General features: G+C 38.5%; 1 protein-coding gene across 1 annotated transcript in view; it reads left to right on the top strand.

Moving 5' to 3' along the window:
• Megf10 (multiple EGF like domains 10) overlaps nucleotides 1-22,570 on the top strand; it is a 215,192-nt gene that overhangs the window by 154,532 nt on the left and 38,090 nt on the right. The window contains exons 12-13 of the mRNA XM_045131157.1: nucleotides 346-509; nucleotides 3,022-3,124. Of these exons, the coding sequence (XP_044987092.1) occupies nucleotides 346-509; nucleotides 3,022-3,124 (267 nt within the window). The remainder of the gene's footprint in view (nucleotides 1-345; nucleotides 510-3,021; nucleotides 3,125-22,570) is intronic.

Here is a 22,570-nt window from a genome sequence, read left to right as displayed (position 1 = left end):
TTCTATTCCCTCCCATATAAAGATTCCAGTTCCCCACCAGAACAAAGCTTGGCATTGCCCCTGCGCATCCTGCACATTAAAATGCCTTCCTACAGCTCACGAGTGCTTCTTAGTGTTGGCACTGGGCTTATCATATAGCCCACTTGGCTTCTTGAATCCTCAGGGTGCCCTTTTTATTTCTGGTGCACGCCTTTTGCGGCAGTGCCAATGCTCTCTACCACTGCTGGGGCTGGGAGGTATTGTGCATCTCTAACATGTTTTCAAAGTGAGACATGCTCAGAAAGGCTCAGAAAATCTTCATGCTGCCTTTGTTTCTTCACATGCTCTGGTGTTCTTGTCCCACAGGCTGGCATGGAGTGGACTGCTCCATCCGATGTCCCAGTGGTACATGGGGCTTTGGCTGTAACCTAACATGCCAGTGTCTCAATGGGGGTGCCTGTAACACTCTGGAAGGGACCTGCACTTGTGCACCTGGGTGGCGAGGGGCAAAATGCGAACTTCCCTGCCAGGTATGTATGTATACAGAGCAGAAAGAGGATTGGCTTCTTTCTGAACAGTTTTCTTAATTGAAAGTGGCTGAGTGTTAACCAAACTTCAGTAACTATTACATAGCTTGGGAAGGGAATAGATGTGGAAATCTGTCAAGCTTTATAAGAATTCCTACCTTCTTTTTCTGTATCTCCACCCTGGTTAACTGCCTCCACTCCAGATTTTTTTTTTTTAGTACATTTGTCTCTTGGTGGCAGCCAGGTAGCAGCATTGGTCAACACCAGTGTATGCCTGTCAGCTCTCCACATATTTTGTTTCTATCATAATGGAAATCTCTAAGCTTTGGGGTGGAAAGTGATGGATCTGAAAAGGGGACAGTGGCTGGTGTCACAGAAATGTTCATTGAAGTGATAAAAGAAGGTTTGGAAACAGCTCTGTCTAATGTAAATGTCTCTTAAAGCACCAGAATCTCCTATAATTTCCAAGTTCAATGCTCATTCCCTTCCCTTGACCTACTTCGGAGACAAGCATCATTAGAAACCTCCTGTTATAGCTACTGCAGGCTGAGGGTGCAAATGGGGAGTGTGTTCTATAGTAACCCACTGCTTTCTTTCTGTCTAAAGCACTTGGCCCATCCTTTCCTTGTTTGAGTCATCCTTTTTGCCTGACCCATTAAGCATTTTCTTAGTGATGTGTGTGTTCTCTGCCCCAGGGACACTATCAGCTAGCAGGATAACAATGCCACCCCTTAAATTGGGGCCTATAAAGAAAGGGTTTTTACAGGGCCTCTTCTTTCTCTGGGCTTCTTACCTCATTAAGCACAACTTATTTCCCAAAGCAGAGAGGATTCCTGCTTGGGGCTATTCTGTGCCCCCCTCGCTCCTAGGATAGAGTTAGGCTTGTTCTGCCTTCTATCATTTATATTTATATTTATATTTATATTTATATTTATATTGGAGATGGACTGAAGGTCACTTTATATCTCCTGATTGTGAACCAGGTAAATCTTCAGCATAACCTTGTCCACTAGGTATTTAAGTAAATTAGAAAAGGGGCATGTCATGGCAGAGCTAACTCCTGCACCATCCTATCAAACATTAATGGAGCTTAAAAGTGGTTTCATTGGTTTTATTTGCTTAATAAATTCCAGACAAATAATTATACTATCTAACACCTATAGTGTGGCTTATATATCCTCCACCATTCTTGGTGATTGTGTACCCCATGTTTATCTTAGTGCTTGAGTGGATGGATGGAGCAGGGAGGTTTGAAAAAGCAAGTTTCACTACCAATGCAGAGCTTTCTCTTCTTACCCATGAATCAATGATTACTTTCATCCACCAAAAGTCTCATCTCTTTTGGACCCCTCTCACTATCAAGTTCATGGAAATATAAAGGAAGGCCTGAGAGAGGTAGGATGAGGAGGGGTGTCCATGCAATGTATATTTAGGATCAGTGTATTCCTCATGTTTTAGAATTTTCCTGGGAAGAATGATATCCATTAGAGAAAAAAATAACAAAATTGGTTCAGTTTTCTTTATTATGTCACCTATCCCATTGATTACAACTTATGTAAATGAATTTAATTCAAATGTATATTCACATGTAAGATCATCTTTAAGTGGCCTAGGACCTTCCCTTTCCACTAAAGAATAAAACACATTGTATATAACACTGAAATATTTTGTAAAAATCATTAGAAGCAAAGGAAAATATTACTATGAGTTGTGGCTGATGTTAAGAAAAGTTTCTGGGGCTGGAGAGATGGTGTAGCGGTTAAGCGCTTGCCTGTGAAGCCTAAGGACCCCGGTTCGAGGCTCGGTTCCCCAGGTCCCATGTTAGCCAGATGCACAAGGGGGCGCACGCGTCTGGAGTTCCTTTGCAGAGGCTGGAAGCCCTGGCGCGCCCATTCTCTCTCTCTCCCTCTACCTGTCTTTCTCTCTGTGTCTGTCGCTCTTAAATAAATAAATAAATAAATAAATAAATAAATAAATAAATAAATAAATAAAAGAAAGAAAAGTTTCTGGGCTGGAGAGATTGCGTAGTGGTTAAGCGCTTGCCTGTGAAGCCTAAGGACCCCAGTTCGAGGCTCGATTCTCCAGGACCCACGTTAGTCAGATGCACAAGGGGGCGCCCGTGTCTGGAGTTCATTGGCAGTGGCTCGAGGCCCTGGCACGCCCATTCTCTATCTCACTCTCTATCTGCTCTCTCTGTCACTCTCAAATAAATAAATAAAATCTTTAAAAAAAAAAAGTTCCTTTTAGTTAATTAACTTCCATGTTTATATATATTGCATAAATGCATATGAATATATTAGTATAATTGTTTTACATTTTATATGCCTGTTTGGGTAATTCCAAAGTGTTAATTTCCTGCATTTGTGGGAGAGGGAGGACCAAGAAGTCATGGGGAGAGGTGATATAATGCATGTTCCTGAGAGATGTTAGGGAAATGGCTGACTGTGGATCTCTTCATGTAGTGTCATGGGATTTTTCCAGCTTGTCATTGTCTTTGATATTCTCCTCCTGGCAGGATGGCACATATGGGTTGAGCTGTGCTGAGCGCTGTGACTGTAGCCATGCAGATGGCTGCCATCCCATCACAGGCCATTGCCGCTGTCTTCCAGGATGGTCAGGTGAGAGCAAAGGGCCACGACTTGAAGGAGAAACCACCAACTTAGTATCTAGTGGTACCTCTTCAGAGAAACATGGGTCAAGTTTTCAGGAAAAAATGAAAAGACAGCAAATTCTCTGATACACACACATATTTTTACTCATGAAATATAAATGTTATGCATAATTAATCTAAAACCCAAACCAATTCCACAGAGCTTACATGTAAGATCCAGTTGCTAGAATGTGGGCCTGCAAGGCAGGACAAATGGATTGCTGTGAATAGCTCAATAGACTCTCTCTGGTTTGTTTCAAGCTCTGAGAGAAAAATAAAGTTTAGAGTAAATCCTAATAATACAACCAGAATTACCCCAGAAATAAAATATTAAACTCTAACATTAAAATGGCTAATATACAAATATTTAAATATTTTTCCTAGACATAAAAGTTTTAAAACCTTTATAACTTTTACAATTTTGTTGGAGCAATGACAAGTTCACAATATGATCGAGTACAAAATTTCTAACTACAGAGTAGGATTGTTTCTTTATATGGCTTCCTGATTATAGCTAGGAAGTTTATCAGGTTAATTGTGGTAATGAAAGAAGAACCATGTTATACAGGTTTGCCTGGACATTTAGTGCCATCTTCCAAATCTATAAATCATGAGTAACAACAATGTTCTTCTTGAAGGATTGCTTTATACTTCCACCAGCAGTATGCAAGAGTTCCAACTTTTCCACATCTTCACCAACACATCTGTCTGTTTTATTTTTCTTTTGAGGTAGGGTCTTGCTCTAGCCCAGTATAACCTGGAATTCACTCTGTAGTCTCAGGGTGGCCTCAAACTCACAGCAATCCTCATACCTCTGCTTCCCGAGTGCTGAGATTAAAAGCTTGTGCCACCACACATGACACATCTGTGTTTTTGATCATAACCATCCTAGTAGGTGTGAAGTGGTACTTCTGTGGGATTTTGCTTCGTGTTTTCCAGGTGGCTAATGATGTTGAGATTTATCCATCCATTTACTAGCCATCTGTAAATCTTCTTTGTAGAAATATATACTTAGATCCTTTACTACTTTTAAAATCTGGGTTATTTTTATTATTGAGTTGTAATAATATTTTATATACTTTAGACAAATGTTCTTTATAAGGTATGTACTTTGCAAGTATTTCCTCTCATTGTGAGTTTTCCCCCATGATTTCACTGATTGTTTTTGTGGCGGAAGAGGTTTTTTAAAAAATTTATTTCCGTGTGTGTGTGCATGCATGCACACACATGCACACCTCAGGGTCTCTTGCCACTGCAAACAAATAGATGTCTGGCTATATGTGGGTGGAAAGTGAACCCAGGTAAGCAGACTTTGCAAGCAAGCATCTTTAAGCACTGAGTCATCTCCTTAAACCCCAGAACAGATTTTATCCTGATAAAGTCCAGTTTACCTATTTTTAATTTTTACTTTTGTCTTTTTCTAACACACACACACACACACACACACACAGACAACTTCTATGCTTGCAGACAACAAACCATGGTATTTCCCTCCCCTCACCCACTTTCCCCTTCATAACTCTGCTCACCATCATATCCCCTCCCTCTCTCCATTAGTCTCTGTTTTAATTTGATGTCATCATCTTTTTCTCCTATTATATGAGGGTTTATGCGGGTATTGTTAGGCACTGTGAGGTCTTGGATATTGAGACCAAATTCTGTCCAGACAGTTGTATGTAAGGAGTGGTACCCTTCCTTTGGATCTTACATTCTTTCTGCCACCTCTTCGACAATGGCCCTGAGCCTTGGAGGGTGTGAGATGTTTCAGTGCTGGATACTCTTCTATCCCTTCTTCTCAGCACTATCTTGCCTTTTGGGTCATCCCAGTGGTCTTTGGCATCTGAAAAGAGAAGCTTCTCTAACCAGAAGTGAAAGTAGCATTAATATATGAGTATGAACATTAAGTGTAGTGCTTTCAGGGCAATCTAGTGAGAGTAATATATGCATTTATCCAGACAAGAGCGGGCTTTATACCCCTAAGGCTCATGACCTCCCCTGCCATAGGCTTTTGATTAGGTTTTCAGTTCCAGGCACCTATTCTCTCCCTCCCAAAGATTGGGCCTTCAGTCCAACTAGAGAGCAGTTGGTTTTCCCAGAGCAGACATGCCGCTATTGCACTTGTTCAGTCATTTGGCCTGACTGGCCAAACTTGAGGTTTCCAGTGTCCACTGTTTTCACTGCTGATGACTTCTGTCTCCCATAAGGCTGCATAGTACAGCTTTTTCCAGCGTTCAGTTGGCTGGGATACAGGGAGAAGGTTTACTGCTCAGCACCTGCTTGATTTCTCAGTGACTTTGCCACTCAGGCATGTGAAATCTTCAGCAATAGGGTCTTACCATCTCTTTCTCACAGGAAACCAAGAGCTTTGGCAATAGCCTATAATGTTTGGGAGGCAACAGGGGCCTCCCCTGGCCAACAACTCACTGGAAGGTATCCCATCCCTGTCACTGAAATTTTTCTAGTAACAATCTATGGCTTCTGGATGTGCCATTATTTGAGAAAGTAGATTTTTGTATGTCTTATTCAGAATATCTTGAATTTTGATTGACCCTCCCGCCCACCTTTCTTTTATACTATCTCTTCCCCTGACCTTTCTTAGTCCTTTCCCCTTCCTGTAATCTGTTCTTCTACTTACATATATACAATACCATCCCCTTAAGACCTTCTCTCTCCTCCTTCCCTTATAGTCTTTTTCTAGTTTATGGGCCTCTGCTACTGATTTTTGGTTCCAGATCACACACATCTATACATTTGTAGCTAGGATTCACATATAAGAGAGAACATGCAATGTTTGGCTTTCTGGGCCTAGTGTACCTCCCTTAGTATAATCCTTTCCAGATTCATCCATTTCCCTGCAAATTTCATAATTTCATTTTTCTTTACCACTGAGTAGAACTCCATTGTGTAGATGTACCACATCTTTATTATCCATTCATCTGTGGATGGACATCTAGGCTGGTTCTATTTCCTAGCTATTGTGAATAGAGCAGCAATAAACATGGTTGTGCAAGTATCTTTAAGGTAGTGAGAAGAGTCACTAGGATATATGCCTAGGAGTGCTATAACTGGATCATATGGCAAATCTATTTTTAACTGTCTCAAGAACCTCCACATTGATTTCCACAATGGCTATACCAGATTACATTCCCACCAACAATGCAGAAGGGTCCCCCTTTGCCATACCCTCACCAAAATTTATTGTCATTTGTTTTCTTGATGGTAGCCATTATGATGGGAGAGAGATGGAATCTCAAGGTAGTTTTAATTTGCATTTCCCTGATGGCTAAGGATGTAGAACACTTTTCTAAATGTTTATATGCCATCTGTATTTCTTCTGATAAGAATTCTCTATTTAATTCCATAGCCCATTTTTAAAAAATTCATTTATTTATTTGAGAGAGAGAAAGAGGAAGAGAGAGACAAGAGAGACATACAGACAGAGAGAGAGAGAGAGAGAGAATGGGCACACCAGGGCATCCAGCCACTGCAAATGAACTCCAGACGCTTGCACCACCTTGTGCATTTGCCTTACATGGGTCCTGGAGAATTGAACCGGGGTCCTTTGGCCTTGTAGGCAAACACCTTAATTGCCAAGCCATCTCTACAGCCCCCATAGCCTATTTTTTGATTGGGTTGTTTAATTTCTTATTGTTCTGGTTTTTTTTTTTTGAGTTCTTTGTATATTCTGCATATTAATCCTCTGTCAGATGTGTAGCTGGCAAAGATTTTATCCCATTCTGTAGGTTGTCTCTTTGCTCTATTCAAAGTGTCTTTTGCTGGGCAAAAGCTTTGTAACTTCATGAGTTCCCAGTAGTTGATTAGTGGTTTTATTTTCTGAGCAATTGGGGTTATATTCAGAAAATCATTACCTATGCCAATTTGTTGAAGGGTTTCCCCTAACTTTTCCTCTAGCAATTTCTGAGTTTCAGGTCTGATATTAAGGTCCCTGATCCACTTAGATTTGATTCTTGTTCATGGAAAAGACAAGGATCTATGTTCATCTTTCCACATATAGATATCCAGTTTTCCCAGCACCACTTGTTGAAGAGGCTGTCTTTTCTCCAATGAATTTTTTGGCATTTTTGTCAAAAATCAGATGGCTACAGCTGCCTTGATTAACATCTGGTTCCTCTACTGTGTTCCATTGATCTACATGTCTGTCTTTGTGCCAATACCACGCCATTTTGTTACTATGGCTTTATAATATAGCCTAAAATCAGGTATGGTGATACCACCAGCCTTATTTTTGTTGCTCAAAATCATTTTGGCTATTTGAGGTATTTTTTGTGCTTCCAAATGAATTTTGGGATCATTTTTCCTGTTCCTGTGAAGAATGCCATTGAAATTTTAATGGGGATTGCATTAACTACGTAGATTGCTTTTGGTAAGATTGACATTTTCACAATATTGATTCTTCTAATCCAAGAATATGGGATGTCTTTCCATTTGTTTGTGTCTTCTGCAAGTTCTCACTTGAGTGTTTTAAAGTTCTCATTGTAGATATCCTTCACTTCCTTAGTTAAGTTTATTCCAAGGTACTTTATTTATTTATTTTTTTTTTGAGGCAATTATGAATGGGAGAGATACCCTGATTTCATTCTCCACATGTTTGTTGTTAGTATATAGGAAAGCTTCTGATTTATGTGTATTTATTTTGTATCCTGCTACGTTGCTAAAAGTTGATCAGCCCTAACAGTTTGCCAGTAGAGTTTTTAGGGTCTTTTATGTACAGGATCATATCATCTGCAAATAGTGAAAATTTGATCTCTTCCTTTCCAATTTGTATCCCTCTTATGAGTGTCTCTTGCCTTATTGCTATAGCTAAGACTTCCAGTACTATCTTAAATAAAAGTGGCGACAGTGGACACCCTTGTTTTGTTACTGAATTTAGTGGAAAAGCTTTGAGTTTTTAACCATTTAGTATTATGTTGGCTGTAGGTTTGTCAGAAATAGCTTTTATTATGTGGAGATATGTTCCTTTTATTCCCAGTTTCTGTAGGACTTTTATCATGAAGGGATGTTGGATTTTGTTGCATGCCTTTTTGAGATGATAATGTGACTTTTTTTCCTTCAGACCATTTATAGGATGCATTACATTTATTGATTTGTGTATGTTGAACCATCCCTGCATCCCTGGGATATAGCCAATTTTGTTGGGATTGATAATATTTTTGATATATTCTTGTATTCTGTTTGCCAATATTTTGTTCAGAAGTTTTGCATCTATGTTCATGAAGGAAATTGATCTGTAATTTTATTGTCCTGTCTTTGTCTGGTTTGGGTATGAGGGTGATGCTGGATTCATAGAAGGAGTTTGGTAGAATTCCTTCCTTTTCTATTTTATGGAAAAATTTGAGAAGCATTGGTGTTAGTTCTTCCATGAAGGTCTGGTAAAATTCACCAATGAATCCTTCTGGGCCTGGGATTTTTTTAGTTGGGAGACTTTTTATATCATCTTGGATCTCTGTGCTTGTTATAAGTCTGTTTAAATGGTTTAATCTCATCTTGATTTAATTTTGGTAGGTCATGTGAATCAAAGAAATCATCCATTTTTTTCAGATTTTCAAACTTAGAGGCATATATATTCTTAAAGTATGTCCTTAAAACTGTCTGAATTTCTTTGGTATCTGTTGTAATGGTGCCTTTTTTATCTCTAATTTTATTAATTTTTGTCTCTTATATCTTTCTTTTGGTCAGATTTGCCAAGGGTTTATCAATCTTGTTTATCCTTTTAAAGAACCAACTCTTTGTTTCATTGATTCTTTGGATATGTACATATTTTTGTGGGATTTCTATTTCATCTATTTCATTAATTTCTGCCCTAATCTTTATGATTTCTCCTTATCTACTGATTTTTGGTTTGTCTTGTTCTTCTTTTTCCAAGGCCTTAAGGTGAAGCATTAAATTGTTTATTTTTAAACTCTCTAATTTCATGACATAGGCACTTAGAGCTAAAAATTTCTCTCTTAGGACTACCTTCATTTTGTTCCAAACGTTTTGGTATGTTTTATCATCATCATTTGATTCTATGAATTTATTGATTTCCTTTTTGATTTCTTTGATGACCCATTGATCATTCAATCATGTACTGTTTAGTCTCTGTGAATTTCTGTATGCTCTGTTGTTTTTCTTGTTGCTGATTTTCAGTTTAATCCCATTGTGGTCAGATAGAGTACAAGGGAGTATTTCAATTTTCCTGTATTTGTGGAGATTTGCTTTGTGCCTTAATATATGGTCTATTTTAGATAATGTTCCATTTGCTGCTGAGAAAAATGTATATTCTGCTGCATTTGGATGGAATGTTCTGTAGATTAGGTCCATTTGTTCCATAACATCATTTAATTCAGATGTCCCTCTGTTTATCTTTTTGCTGGGATGGCCTGTCAATTGATGAGAGTAGGTTAGTGAAGTCTCCCACTATAATTGTGTTTGATGTTATCTGTGACCTTAAGTCCAATAGTGTTTGTTTGATGAAACAGGGAGACCCCATGTTAGGTGCATATATGTTTAAGATTATAATGTCCTCCTGCTGAAGTGTTCCTTTATTCAGTATAAATTGACCTTCTTTATTTCCTCACTAATGTTGGTCTGAAGTCTATCCTGTCAGATATTAGGACAGAACCCCAGCTTATTTCCTAGGCCTGTTTGCTTGAAATACTGTTTTCCAACCTTTCACCCTAAGGCAGTGTCTATATTTTATTGAGAGATGAGTTTCCTGGGGGCAACAAATTGCAGGATCATGCCTTTTAATTCAGTCTGCAAGCCTGTGTCCTTTGGATGGTGCATTAAGGCCATTGATATTAAGTTATTATTGAAAGGTATGCATTTATTCTCGCCATTCTTCTTATTTTGTAGTGTTTCCTGTTTTTCTTTTACTCATTTGTTTTAACTGTTATTTGAGTGTGGTTTATTTTTACCTTTTTCCTCCTGTGTGTTACTTGCTTTCTCTTCGGCATTAAGAATTCCTTCAAGTATTTTCTGTAGAGCTGGTTTAGTTGTCATAAATTCACTTAGCCTGTTTTGTTGTGGAATGTCCTTATTTCTCCATCAATTTGGATAGATAGCTTTGCAAGATAAAGTAATCCTGGTTGACAGTTGTTATCTTTCAGAACTTGGAATACATCATTCCAAGCCCTTCTGGCTTTTAAAGTTTGTATTGAGTAATCTGCAGTTATTCTGATGGGCTTGCCTTTGTAGGCGACTTGTTTTTTCTCTCTAACTGCTTTCAATATATTTTCTTTGCTTTATGTGTTTAGTAGTTTAATTATAACATGGCAAGGAGAGGTTCTTTCCAGGTTTTGTCTGTTTGGTGTTCTAAAAGCTTCTTGTATCTGCATTGGCATTTCTCTCCCAATTTGGGAAAATTTTTCTTCTTTGATTTTGTTGAAAACACCTACTAAGCCTCTGGATTGAAATTCTTATCCTTCTGTTATACCTTGAATTCTTATGTTTGATCTTTACATAGTGTCCCGGATATCTTGAAATTCCCATTCATACCTTGCTATTAGCTTGTCTTTCTCTTTGTTGGACTATATTAGATCTGTCACCTGGTCTTCTAGTTTAGATATTCTGTTTTTCCCTTCCTCTATTCCACTGGTGAGACTCCAAAGAGTTTTTTATTTCATTGACTGTATTCTTCAGAGCCAGGATTTCAGCCTGGTTTTTCTCTTCAGTATTTCTATTTCCTTACTCATGCATTGTAATGACTTCTTTATTTCATTAAGCTGGTTTCCTGTGTTCTCTTTCAGAAGTTTGTTTTCATCTTTAATTCCTTAGTTTTCTTCTTTGATTCCCTTCATTTCTTCTCTGATTTCTTTGAACACAGATACCATCATTTTCTTGACATTTTGTCAGGAACTTCATCTAAAACAATCTCATTGGTGATCATTTCTGATGGATTTAGTTTTTGGTGGGACTGTATTGTCTTGTGAGTTTCTTGTATTATATTGTAGCGACTTTTGCATCCTGAATTGATTTTATATTTGGGTTTTCTACTTATCTGCAGTGTTCCTAGACATGGCAATCCACCTTTATATGACCTTAGTATATGAGCTCAAGGTGCCAGGTGTAGCTCTTGTCCTCCAATCAAGTCACAGAAATAATCCTAGTTGTTGAGTCTGCTTGCTAAGCAAGTATTCTAGTGGACTGGGTGGAATAATTTATGGGCAAATTCTAAACTTCAACCAAGTAACATACACAATCAATAAAAACCAGCACAAAGTATGAAACTGTGGGGATTAAAACAAACAGATAGTCATATAAAACCAAAGTCCCTAAGCATGTCTTGTTCTATACCCTTAATCTTGTCAGCTGGGAGGTAGAGATTTCTGCTCTGAATTGGATTCCAGGTCAACCTGGATCTGGATTAAACCCTGCCCCCAATAATGACAGAAGCAAAAAACAAAGGCCCTATGTATATGCAAACATCAAAGGCTACAATATTCAACCCCCAAATACAGGTTATTTGAAAATAGTAAAGCCAACCAAGTATACACACCCCATAACCTGCTCTGACAAAGATAGATTAGCTCTTGCAGTGCAGGTCTGTGTACCTGGTTTTTTTGTTTGTTTGTTTTGTTTTGTTTTGTTTTTTTTTGTCAGCCAGCCTCGTTACCTTTTGGGGTGGTGGCTTCCAATCTCACCAGTGCTGAGTGCCTGCCTCCATCCTTCCCTGTTTTGCTGTGCACCTGTACTTCTGATCAGCTCTGCTGGCTGCACTGCCACTGGGGGGCTGAATGCTGGAAGTTCGCAGTTCTGATGGTGGGGGATGGGAGAGTTCAGACTTCTGGAGTTGCTCACACTTTCAGTAGCTCTTTAGTTGATCTCAGCTGACTTTCCTTCAGTTTTCTTAACTTTTCAAGAAGGCTAATGAAGTTGAAAATTCTGTTGCTTGGTCTCTGATGCTGCTGCTGTCTGACACGCCTGGTGGGGTGGCGTGCCTGGCAGGTGCAGAACACAGATCCCTGGCTACAAGTTCCTCAGTGGGACTCTAGCCATTTTCCTCCTTTCTGGTGGATCTTGGTCACTCTGGCTTCTCTACTGTGTCTAAGAATAACCTATATTCCTTCACTTTTCAGAAGAAGATTGTATTTTGTTGGGGTTTTGCTTAAATCCCTCCCTAGACTGGTTTGGCACGGCTCCTATGCCGCCATTTTACCCAGTTAACCTATTTTTAACAGTTTGCTTGCTCATGCTTTGGTATCAAATCTAAGAAATCATTGCCTAACTCAGTCACGGACACTTGTGTCTGTTTTCTTTTAAAATTTTTATAGCTTTAATTTTTACACTTATGCCTTTGATCCATTTGGAGTTAATTTTTATATACTGTAAGTAGGTGGGCAGGAGGGTTCCAACTTCACTCTGCCTGTGTGCATCCACTGGCCCTAGCATGATTTGTTGCAAAGACTATCTTTCTTGCTACTGAATTGTCCTAACATCCTTGCCAAAATCTAATTGCCCATCAATGTGAGGTTCATTTCTGGATTTTATCTGATCCCATTGATCAATTTGTTTATCATTACACCAGCACAACACTGTTTTGATTATTATAGCTTTGTAAGAAGTTTTTAAATTGAGAGAAATTTGAGTCTTCCAGCTTTGCTCCTTTTTAGGATTGTTTTACCTGTGCTAGAGCCCTTGAATTTCCATGTGAATTTTAGGATCAACATGCCAATTTCTACAAAGAAACAAGAGAGAAATTTAATGAGGATTTAACTTATAGATCCATTTGGAAGGCATTACCAAATTAGCCACAGGAAGTCTTTAGTCTCATATGACAAGTTACCAGCAGCCCTGTTAGCAGTGGCTATTGCCCCTCGAATTTTTTGAGGGTCCCTTTGGGTGGTTATAGAACCATCAGGGACAAGCTTTCATGTGCTTGGTTTCCAGTATCTGAGAGATGTCTTGGGAAACAGGCCATGCTGTTGCAGCAGAGTTCATTTCTGGTCAATAGAACACCCAAAGACCCATCCTTGTAATTACTTCTTGACTTGTGAAACTTAACGTTTTACATGAAATTTTCATGTTATTTTTAGCTCTCCATCACTAATGTTGACACTGGATTGTACCAGGTATTACACCATATTTGTGACTCCACCAGGGACCTTGAAGTAACCAAATGTACTTGCCATTAGTAATTTTTCAATGACTCTCTGTGAGACAAAATGACACTTTTAACTCTGGGAAATTCAGGTCTTCCCTAAAAGAAAATGTTTTGGGTCCACACTCTACAAAATCTACCTTAGTCTTATAAATATATAGAGTGAGAGGTGCCCCTGTACATACCAGTCAACAGCTTGGTGATTGTGAAAGGACTATGAAAGGCACACATGAGAAAGCAAGGCACATAAATAAGAAAAGAAGAGATGACTTGGCCCAAAGCCAATTAGAAAATGTGTTTGTTGCATTCCACAGTCTGGGTTATGAAGTAAAACAAATTATCCCATCTGGCCTTAGCCCTATCAAGCTCCTACAGGAATGTAGTGCTTTGTCACACAATGTAATCTTGTAATCCTCTGCCCATCTGTGACTGGCCTGCCTCGCAACAGGGAAGAAGCTTCCTGCCTCATGACTCTGTCTCTGCTTTGTGCCCAGTACTTATGTATTTATTGTTCCCATGCTCGTTCAGTTGACCCAAAGCCTCATTTCACTGTCTTCTGTGTGAACTGTTGGCTTATGAACAGCTGTTAGTCTCTAAAGCTGCTGACAAGTTGTCCCCATGTTCATAGAACATACTTGGTATAAGTAAATATGTGGAAGAGAAGAAATTTCCAGAAGTTCTAAGAACAGCTCAGATTTGGACCAAGAATTGGATTACATTTTCTATAAGAAAAGAGCAGATTCTATGTACTATTTACCCAGGACATCCTTTTATTGTGAACCTCGAGTAGACTCAAACATTTTCACTAGCTAATGTGCTTTGAGTTAATATGTTAGGGCCTTTCTCAAAATTAAGAATATTTGCTTTTTACTTAGGAATTATGTTTGAGGCTAAATGATTAGTAAAAGCCCAGGGAAGCAAGTGAATCCATTTCCTGTCTCCTCTCTTGCTAGATCACTGGAAAAGGTGCAGTGCCTGGTGAAACAGGGAGGGTGTTTTGAGAAAATTGGTGAACTCTCACTCAGGGCCTGGGCTCTTCCCTCACCATATCAACAAGATGACACAAAGTGCTCAGCCTCTGAGAACCCAGGCAGTTTGGAGCCAAGGGGAAAATATTAGCCTGCCACTATCAAGGAACCATGAGACCTCATATGCCGAGGAAGTCTGCTTTCTTAGCTTCAAGTCATCACCATTCAGTGTTTCATTCTGTTCTCTAAGGATTGAGATTATCTCCTAAAAGAATTGGGATTTTTTTAAAGTGTCTGTTATAAATGAAAAGCTTATTGTACCTAGGCATAAAACACTTCAAAATGTAGTAGTGTGAGAACTACCCAAAACAAAGTTACATTTGATATCCTAAGTATTCTTCCCAGAATTAGCATACCATTTCCCCTTCCCCAAAAATGACATGCACATTTTACTATGTGTGGATATTTAAAGCCTTTATTTATTGAAATGAGCCAATGAACTGTTTTATCAGAAAGTAGCAGACTGCAATAGAAAAATGGGGGAAATAAAATATTATTGTAACTGGAATAAAACTTCTAATTCTTTAGGATTGTTATGGTCCAGGTTATACCATCAAGGGTATATAGGCTGTGACCTCAGCTCCATCCCCTACAGCTTTGTACACATACTCAGAGATACACCCCACACAAAAACAGTATGTATGTATATGGTGTGTATGCACACAGTTCTGTAAAATGAGATTGGCTTTTCAAAAATTATTATTATGGAATTCCAGATGAAATGTAGTTGTGTGGAGAACTATATAAATATATACATAGACTTCACAGTGCTGGAGTGACACACTTTATAAAATACTTTCTAAAAATGATAGAAGCAAGAAAAGATATTAAATTAGAAGACAGACTATTTGGAAAGAAGGTGGGGTTCATGGAAGGGGTAGGGGAAAGGGACAGAAGAAGGAACTGGGAGGAGATTACAATCAAAATACACTACATATGAAAATCAGATCATCAATAAAAAGTTAGAAGAAAAAAACAAGTTCTTTTTTCCTTTTTCCTTTTTCCTTTCTACTCTGAGTTTAGTTAACCAGATACCCATTCTGCTGAACATTATAAGTGTCATGATTTAATTGATCTGGCTCCCAACTCCAGCCAAGGTCACTGTCACTTGGGAACTCTTTCAAGTGGCATATTCCCATTTGCCACCTAGCATCTATTGATTGGAAATTTGGAGGGTGGAAGAAAAAAATGAGGAGGAGGAAGATGAGGAGAAGAAAGGAACCCATGAAATATTCTTTGCACAAGTTTTGAAACAATTTGGGAATCCTTCAGGATGCTCTCCTTGGTACATGGAGTGAGAAAGCTCGATTTCTGACCATGACTCTTATGCAGTGTATTACCTACACAACTTTACTTGGTAGCCCTCTCTATCTTTTAAAAAGGTGCTCCAGGGGACTGGAGAGATGGCTTAGTGGTAAAGCATTTGCCTATGAAGTCAAAGGACCCTAGTTCAAGGCTTGATTCCCCAGGACCCACATAAGCCAGATGCACAAAGTAGCACATGCAAATGGAGTTCGTTTGCAGTGGTTGGAGGCCCTGATGCACCCATTCTCTCTCTCTCTCTCTCTCTCTCTCTCTCTCTCTCTCTCTCTCTCTTTCTCTCTTTCTGTCTGTTGCTTTCAAATAAATAAATAAATAAATAAAAATAAACAAATTTAAAAAAAAATGGCTCTAGAAGTCCAGACAATGGCAATACTAGCCTGTCAAATGGAACCCACTATACCTTATTATTCTAAATATCTAACTTGATGCCCAGGGAGCATTCATGAAAAGAAGCCTCACATCATTGGCAAAAGAGAAGGTCTTAGTACTGGAGTAAGAAAGTTGGAAAGTAAAAAAAAAAAAAAAAAAAAAAAAAAAGAAAGTTGGAAAGTAAGAAAGTAAACTGATAGAAAATAGATTATGGTATCAAATCAACCCATAAGCCTCTTAGGAAAGAAAGTGATACTAACAACACATTGTATAATGGTAAGGAGGGGACAACAGCAGAGGCAGGTGCTCATCTGAATCCAGCCAGGAAGGGAGAATTAGAATGGAGAACTCTATGGGCAAGCTGATGAGAAGACACCAACTTCTCCATGTCTCCCAGAAGAGAAGCTTACAGAAGCTCCAGACCTTTTCCTTGAGGACAACCTTCCTATCCTAGTTTTCCAAAACACCCAGAGTGCCCAGTGGAATAAATGCACTACCTTTGGGTACTCATCTGTCTCAAGGTAATTCTCTCACACCTTAGTGATATGCAAATTGTTGCAACATGGGTAGGGGGCTACTTTCCTGTGCCCAGAGCCGCATGTGCTAATTGAGGTTAGAAGTAATACATTTGTCAAAGGGATGAATTAACAAGTAAGCACCCAATCAGCCATGAGTACAAATGACTCACTCATAGTCCTTCTGGGTACTGGGATGTGAGGCATGTGTCTCCAAGTATCTGCCTGTGTCATCTTGGGAAAGGGAGCATCAGATAAAAACATAAGGTTGGGTCTCTGAAGTGAGAATTGAGGGAGATGTTCATTTAAAAAAATGGTTGCAGAAAAAGCCCCATCTTCCCCACTCTGCCAGCAATACCTGTTTTCAGGTACAGTCTATACTGAGGCAGATGGTACTCTCCTGCACTTTTGTCTTACAGATGCAAATGCAACAATCCCTAGTTATATGACTGATGGGCACCTTTTCTCAATTCCAACTAGAAAGTTTTTTTTTTTTTTTTTTTTTGGTTTTTCAAGGTAGGGTCTCACTCTGGCTCAGGCTGACCTGGAATTCACTATGTAGTCTCAGGGTGGCCTTGAACTCTCGGAGATCCTCCTACCTCTGCCTCCTGAGTGCTGGGATTAAAGGCATGTGCCACCACACCCGGCTAAGAAAGTTTTGATTTAATGAACATTTGTTATGTTTCTTCAAGTTTCATGTCAACAGAGCACTTGTGTTTTGGGAACCTGAAGATAACATGATGCCATTGCCCACCCTGCAGAAACTTACTTCCTTTTGGGCAGACAATTGATGGACAAAGGGGTTTAGCCAGTGAATAACTTGTCTCTATGGCCCTATACTACACTGAACCATCATTTTGAGGTTAAGAAGATTAGAAAAGCAGTAAAAGATTCAACTAGAAGTGATATCCCTTATACTCACCTACTCCACTTATTATTAACAAATACTTCTTTTAGTTCTAATGTATGTTTAATAGCTCATTGTCCAGGGTCAAGACATTAAATCAAAATCATGTCTTCTATTCACTAACACCCCAAATATTGCAATACTAACATAAGGAATATAAGCAATGGAACAAGACAAGAAATTGAAGCTACATCTTACAGAGAAGAAATAATGACATCCCAGATGATTTATTTACTACATTCATGCAATCACAAACGCCCAGTGAATGCTGATTTTACTTTGAGACCCCTGGCATAATGTATCAAGCATTAAATGCATGAACATTTCTTTAGTACTGCTTAACTGAAGTTCATCACGATCATTCAGCCATTGCCTAGCAACTTATGAAGGCAATCAAAGAGCTCTTTGTCCTCAGTCCTGGCAAAAACAGTCCCTCACAGATCTCCTTATCAGCATTAGAAAATTTATCAGGAAAAAAATACTTCAATTGAGCCAGTAATTACAGCAAATTTAAAGTTACTCCATTCCCATTTTGCCCCTTTCTCCAAATATTTTAGGAAGTTATTTCTTGAAGCCATTAGTTTTTAAACTTTTATCTGTTCTTAGGTAAATATGCCAAATAAATATCCTTATGGTATCTCATTATAGCTCTATTGCTCTATTATCTGGTATAATAGCTCCCAGCTCCCAGAATTATGTCTTCTCAAATATAAGCAGCCATTACTATCCCTTGCCTGAAAAGAGTCACCATTTTATGTACATGTACACATAAGTATGTTGGGCCTCCTGTTTCGAATGAAGAGTTCTTCAGGGAACTATAGAATACTGAGGTTGCTCCGTCTACTTAGAAAGTAGTTCTGTTATCATATAGAGAAGAGGAACTGTATTACTGATTCACTCAATAAATATTAATTTCACACTGATTAGTCATATTTAAAGCAGCAACAAGAGTTACCTGCCATAGGTTTCACTCTCAATTTAGATTCAGTCCTCTGCTATGAGGGACCCAAGTCTCCTGTTTAACAGCAACTAAGGTGGGGACAACTGCTTCATAGACTCAGACATCCTTGGACACTTTAGCCCAGAGCCACTCAGACAAATTTCAGTGAGAAGCTGGAAGAAGTGAAAGCTGAGTAATTATCTAGTTAGTCTTATAATCATCTTGTAAATTTTTTAATGCTTTTTAAAAATATGTAGTGAAGCTCAAAGAGGAGTGAGATTTAGCTAACGTCTATGCTGACTTAGTTTATCAGCTGCTGGACAAATCACTTCTGTATTTTTTTTTTTTTTTAAATTTCAAGGTAGGGTTTCACTCCAGCTCAGGCTGACCTAGAATTCACTATGTAGGCTCAGGGTGGCTTTGAACTTATGGTGATCCTCCTACCTCTGTCTCTCAAGTGCTGGGATTCAAGGCATGTGCCACCATGCCTGGCTTCAAAACAGATTTTTCATTACACTTAAATCCAGTTACAATGGGGACTGGGGAGATAGCTCAGTAGGTAAAATGCTTGCCTGATAACATGAGGACATGAGTTTGATCCCCAGAACCCAGGTAAAAAGGCTGGTTGTGGTGGTGCACACGTATAATCTTATTGCTGGAGAGGTACAGACAGGATTCCTGGGGCTTGTTGGTCAGTCAGCTCAAATGACAGAAACTGTCTTAGAAAGGAAAAAGAAAGAAAAGAGACAAAAGGGATGGACAGATGGCTTAGTGGTTAAGGTGCTTGCCTGCAAAGCCAAAGGACCCAGGCTTTATTCCCCAGGACACATGTAAGTCAGATGCACAAGGTGGTATATGTGTCTGGAGTTCATTTGCAGTGGCTGAAGGCCCTGGCATGCCCATCCTCTCTCTCTCTCTCCACATATATTTTTATACAGTCTGCCCTCCTCTCTCAAATAAATAAGAAAGTAGAATGTTAAAAAAAAAAAAAAGAAAAGAGAAAAAAAGGTGGAATAACATTCACGTTTGTTTCTGCCTCCACACATGTATACCTACACACACATGAACCTATGCACACACAAACATAAGCAATTTAGTTACAGTGAAAGGGAGTACACATCAAGTCAAAAGTATGTGCTACTTTTGTATGTTATAGGTTATAATGAATTTATAAATAAGCACACTCAGACCTTGTTATGTAGGCAGACTGGCAATCTAAAAAAAATGAGCCTAATTAAAAATTTAATTTTTATTTGATTCTTCTTCTTTTAAGATGTGCCCAGCTAGTTAGTATAACCATCAGTCACAATAAACTTTATCAAGGTAATTTTCATGAAAGTAAAAAGGACCATATTATAAGGAGATCCATTGCAAAAAATAAGCTTGTTTCACATGCGTTACCCATCATTTCATTTCCTGATATACTTAGGGAATTGTCCAGGTCGTATATCAGCCTCTTGCCTCCAATCATATAAGTATATTTCACCAGAAACAAGTTTGCCTTTATATAAGTTTAATTTTAGGATTTCAAAGGAATCTTTCCTTTAAATGTATTATAAATATTCCATTACCTATTCCCTCTTTAAAATTCAAGCCCTTTTTATTCTATCATCAGTAAAAATGAATCACCATTTTATAGATACTAATGGCTAATCTATTTGAAGTATATTAAGTATGTCTGAGACAAGTCCAAGGAAAAGTGGGTTGCTATCACCTCTGTGCTGCATTCCCTACTCCACACCTCTCCTCCCCTCAGACTCTCAGTGCCTCTTGCTATCTTTCTTTCATTGTTTCATCAGGGAAGAATATAATAAATTTGGTGTGTGTGTGTGTTAGCAGTAACCTTGGGTTGTCATCCCAGGAATTCCATCTGTCTATTTTTATTTTTTAGAGACAGGGTCTCCCATTAACCTCCATTGGCCTGGAGTACTAACTGGCTAGAATGTCCCAGGGATCAATTGATCTGTCTATCTATCTATCTATCTATCTATCTATCTATCTATCTATCTATCTATTATCTATCTATCATCATCTATCACCTATCTATTAACTGTCTAGATATCATCTATCTGTATGCAGATATACACACTGTATACATACATGTATATGGAGAGGGTAGAATTTCCAATTCCATTTCAGCTTTTGAAAAAACTTTTGAAAAATAAAATATTTGTGAACATAAGAAGAAAATAATATAGCATGCCAAAATTCCACTTATTTATCCTATGGGGAATATTTAAACCTCAATCAGTTTAATAAACAGACTTGGTTTTCTTTCTTCAGCCAGCAACCCAAGTTGAAATGAATGCCTATTGTTAATTGGACCTAGACACAATAAGGTCTGCATACTGTCATGCCTTTTTGCCAGTTTTTATCACACAAAAAATTTTCAGAAGGCAAAACAGAGTGACAGGAAAAAGTGGAGAATTACTGTTTTGCAGGGTTGGCTCTGTACCAATTGGGAGCATACCTGTGATAACTTGGGATAGGGACTGCTTCTGTGTTATCCTTCAGGCCACAGTGATTTTTCAATGAATCACTTGGGGGAAACCTAAGAACCTCAGTTTGAGGCTCGATTCCCCAGGACCCACATTAGCCAGATGCACAAGGGGGTGCACGCATCTGGAATTCGTCTGCAGTGGCTGGAAGCCCTGGCGTGCCCATTCTGTCTCTCTCTCTCTCTGCCTCTTTCTCTGTCTGTCACTCTAAAATAAATAAGTAAAAATAAACCAAATATTGGAATGGAAAATGTAACCTGCCCAGTATACTGGGTGCTGTAAGCACTGTGGAATGCTGGAGATTGTGTTATCATTGGATTTTCATGTGTTCTGTTGCAAGCAGTCACTAATGCACCAATAACTATAGCTCATTTCCTTTTCATGTGAAGAGCATTTGTTTGGGTTTTGAAGAATTCTAATTAGATAGATAGATCAATCGATAGATCGATAGATCTCAATCGATCAATAGATAGATAGGTAGATGATAGATAGAGGCATACATACAGAAACATGCATATATACATTCATACATATGAGATCCTTCTATTTTAGTTACAAATTTATGAGAATGACCTTTACCTCAAATAGTATCTGGTTTTATCTTTTTTTTTTGTTTTTGGTTTTTCAAGGTAGGGTCTCACTCTGGCTCAGGCTGACCTGGAATTCACTATGTAGTCTCAGGGTGGCCTCGAACTCTCAGAGATCCTCCTACCTCTGCCTCCCTAGTGCTGGGATTAAAGGCGTGCGCCACCACGCCCGGCGTTGGTTTTATCTTTTTGTTGTTGTTTGTTTGTTTTTTCAAGGCAGGGTCTCACTCTAGCTCACTATGTAGTCTCAGGGTGGCCTTGAACTCATGGTGATCCTCCTACCTCTGGCTCCCAAATGCTGGGATTAGAGGTGTGTGCCATCACACCCAGCTTGGTTTTATCTTTATTTTTGCAAAGTTGGCTTTTCATTGTTTCCTTTGGGCATTCATTTATTTAGCCACTACTGATTTAAAGTTTATTTACAAAATAAAAGTTAAATATCTTCATATAGTTTCATAATAATTAATAGAATATACAATAGCATATAAATGATTCCACTGGGATATTCTGCCTCTATCTTTCTAATGTGAGATTTAAACTTTAAACATGAATTTGGTTACACATTAATGCATGCTCAGTGTGTCATCAAAATATTTTAAAATGTGTTTACTCATTTATTCCAGGGCTAGCTTTTCTTGAAGTAAGAGAATTGAACTACTTTGTGTGATACTTTATCATTGTACACTTTGTTCATTTCTCTGTGAAAGCAAGAAATAAGGGGTGGAATAAAGAGAAAAGTATTAGTAGTTTTGATAAATTTTGCTTTTGCTAGATATAGCTCTGTTGCTCCCTTCTATTAAAAATGAAAAATTAAAGCCAGGTGTGATGGTGCACCCCTTTAATCCCAGGACTCAAGAGGCAGAGGTAGGAGGATCACTGTGAATTCAAGGCCACCCTGAGACTCCATAGTGAATTCCAGGTCAGCCTGGGCTGGAGTGAGACCCTATCTCAAAAAAAATTAATTTTAAAATTAAAATTCGACATAGGAAAGGTGTCAGTTCCTTCTTGACTAAGTAGAAAATAGTTATGGGTGTATTTTAATGTCATAATAATATGTGTTACTTTCTATAAAATGATTACTGAAGCTTAAACTTTATATCACCTCACTCATTATTGCCCATGGTGCATGGTTTTATACTGTGTGTTTG

The sequence above is a fragment of the Jaculus jaculus genome, chromosome 12 (assembly GCF_020740685.1).
Source record: "Jaculus jaculus isolate mJacJac1 chromosome 12, mJacJac1.mat.Y.cur, whole genome shotgun sequence".
In the NCBI taxonomy this organism is placed as follows: Eukaryota; Metazoa; Chordata; class Mammalia; order Rodentia; family Dipodidae; genus Jaculus; species Jaculus jaculus.
The sequence above is the reverse complement of the archived record's forward strand: the minus strand, read 5'-3'. Positions and strand labels throughout refer to the sequence as shown.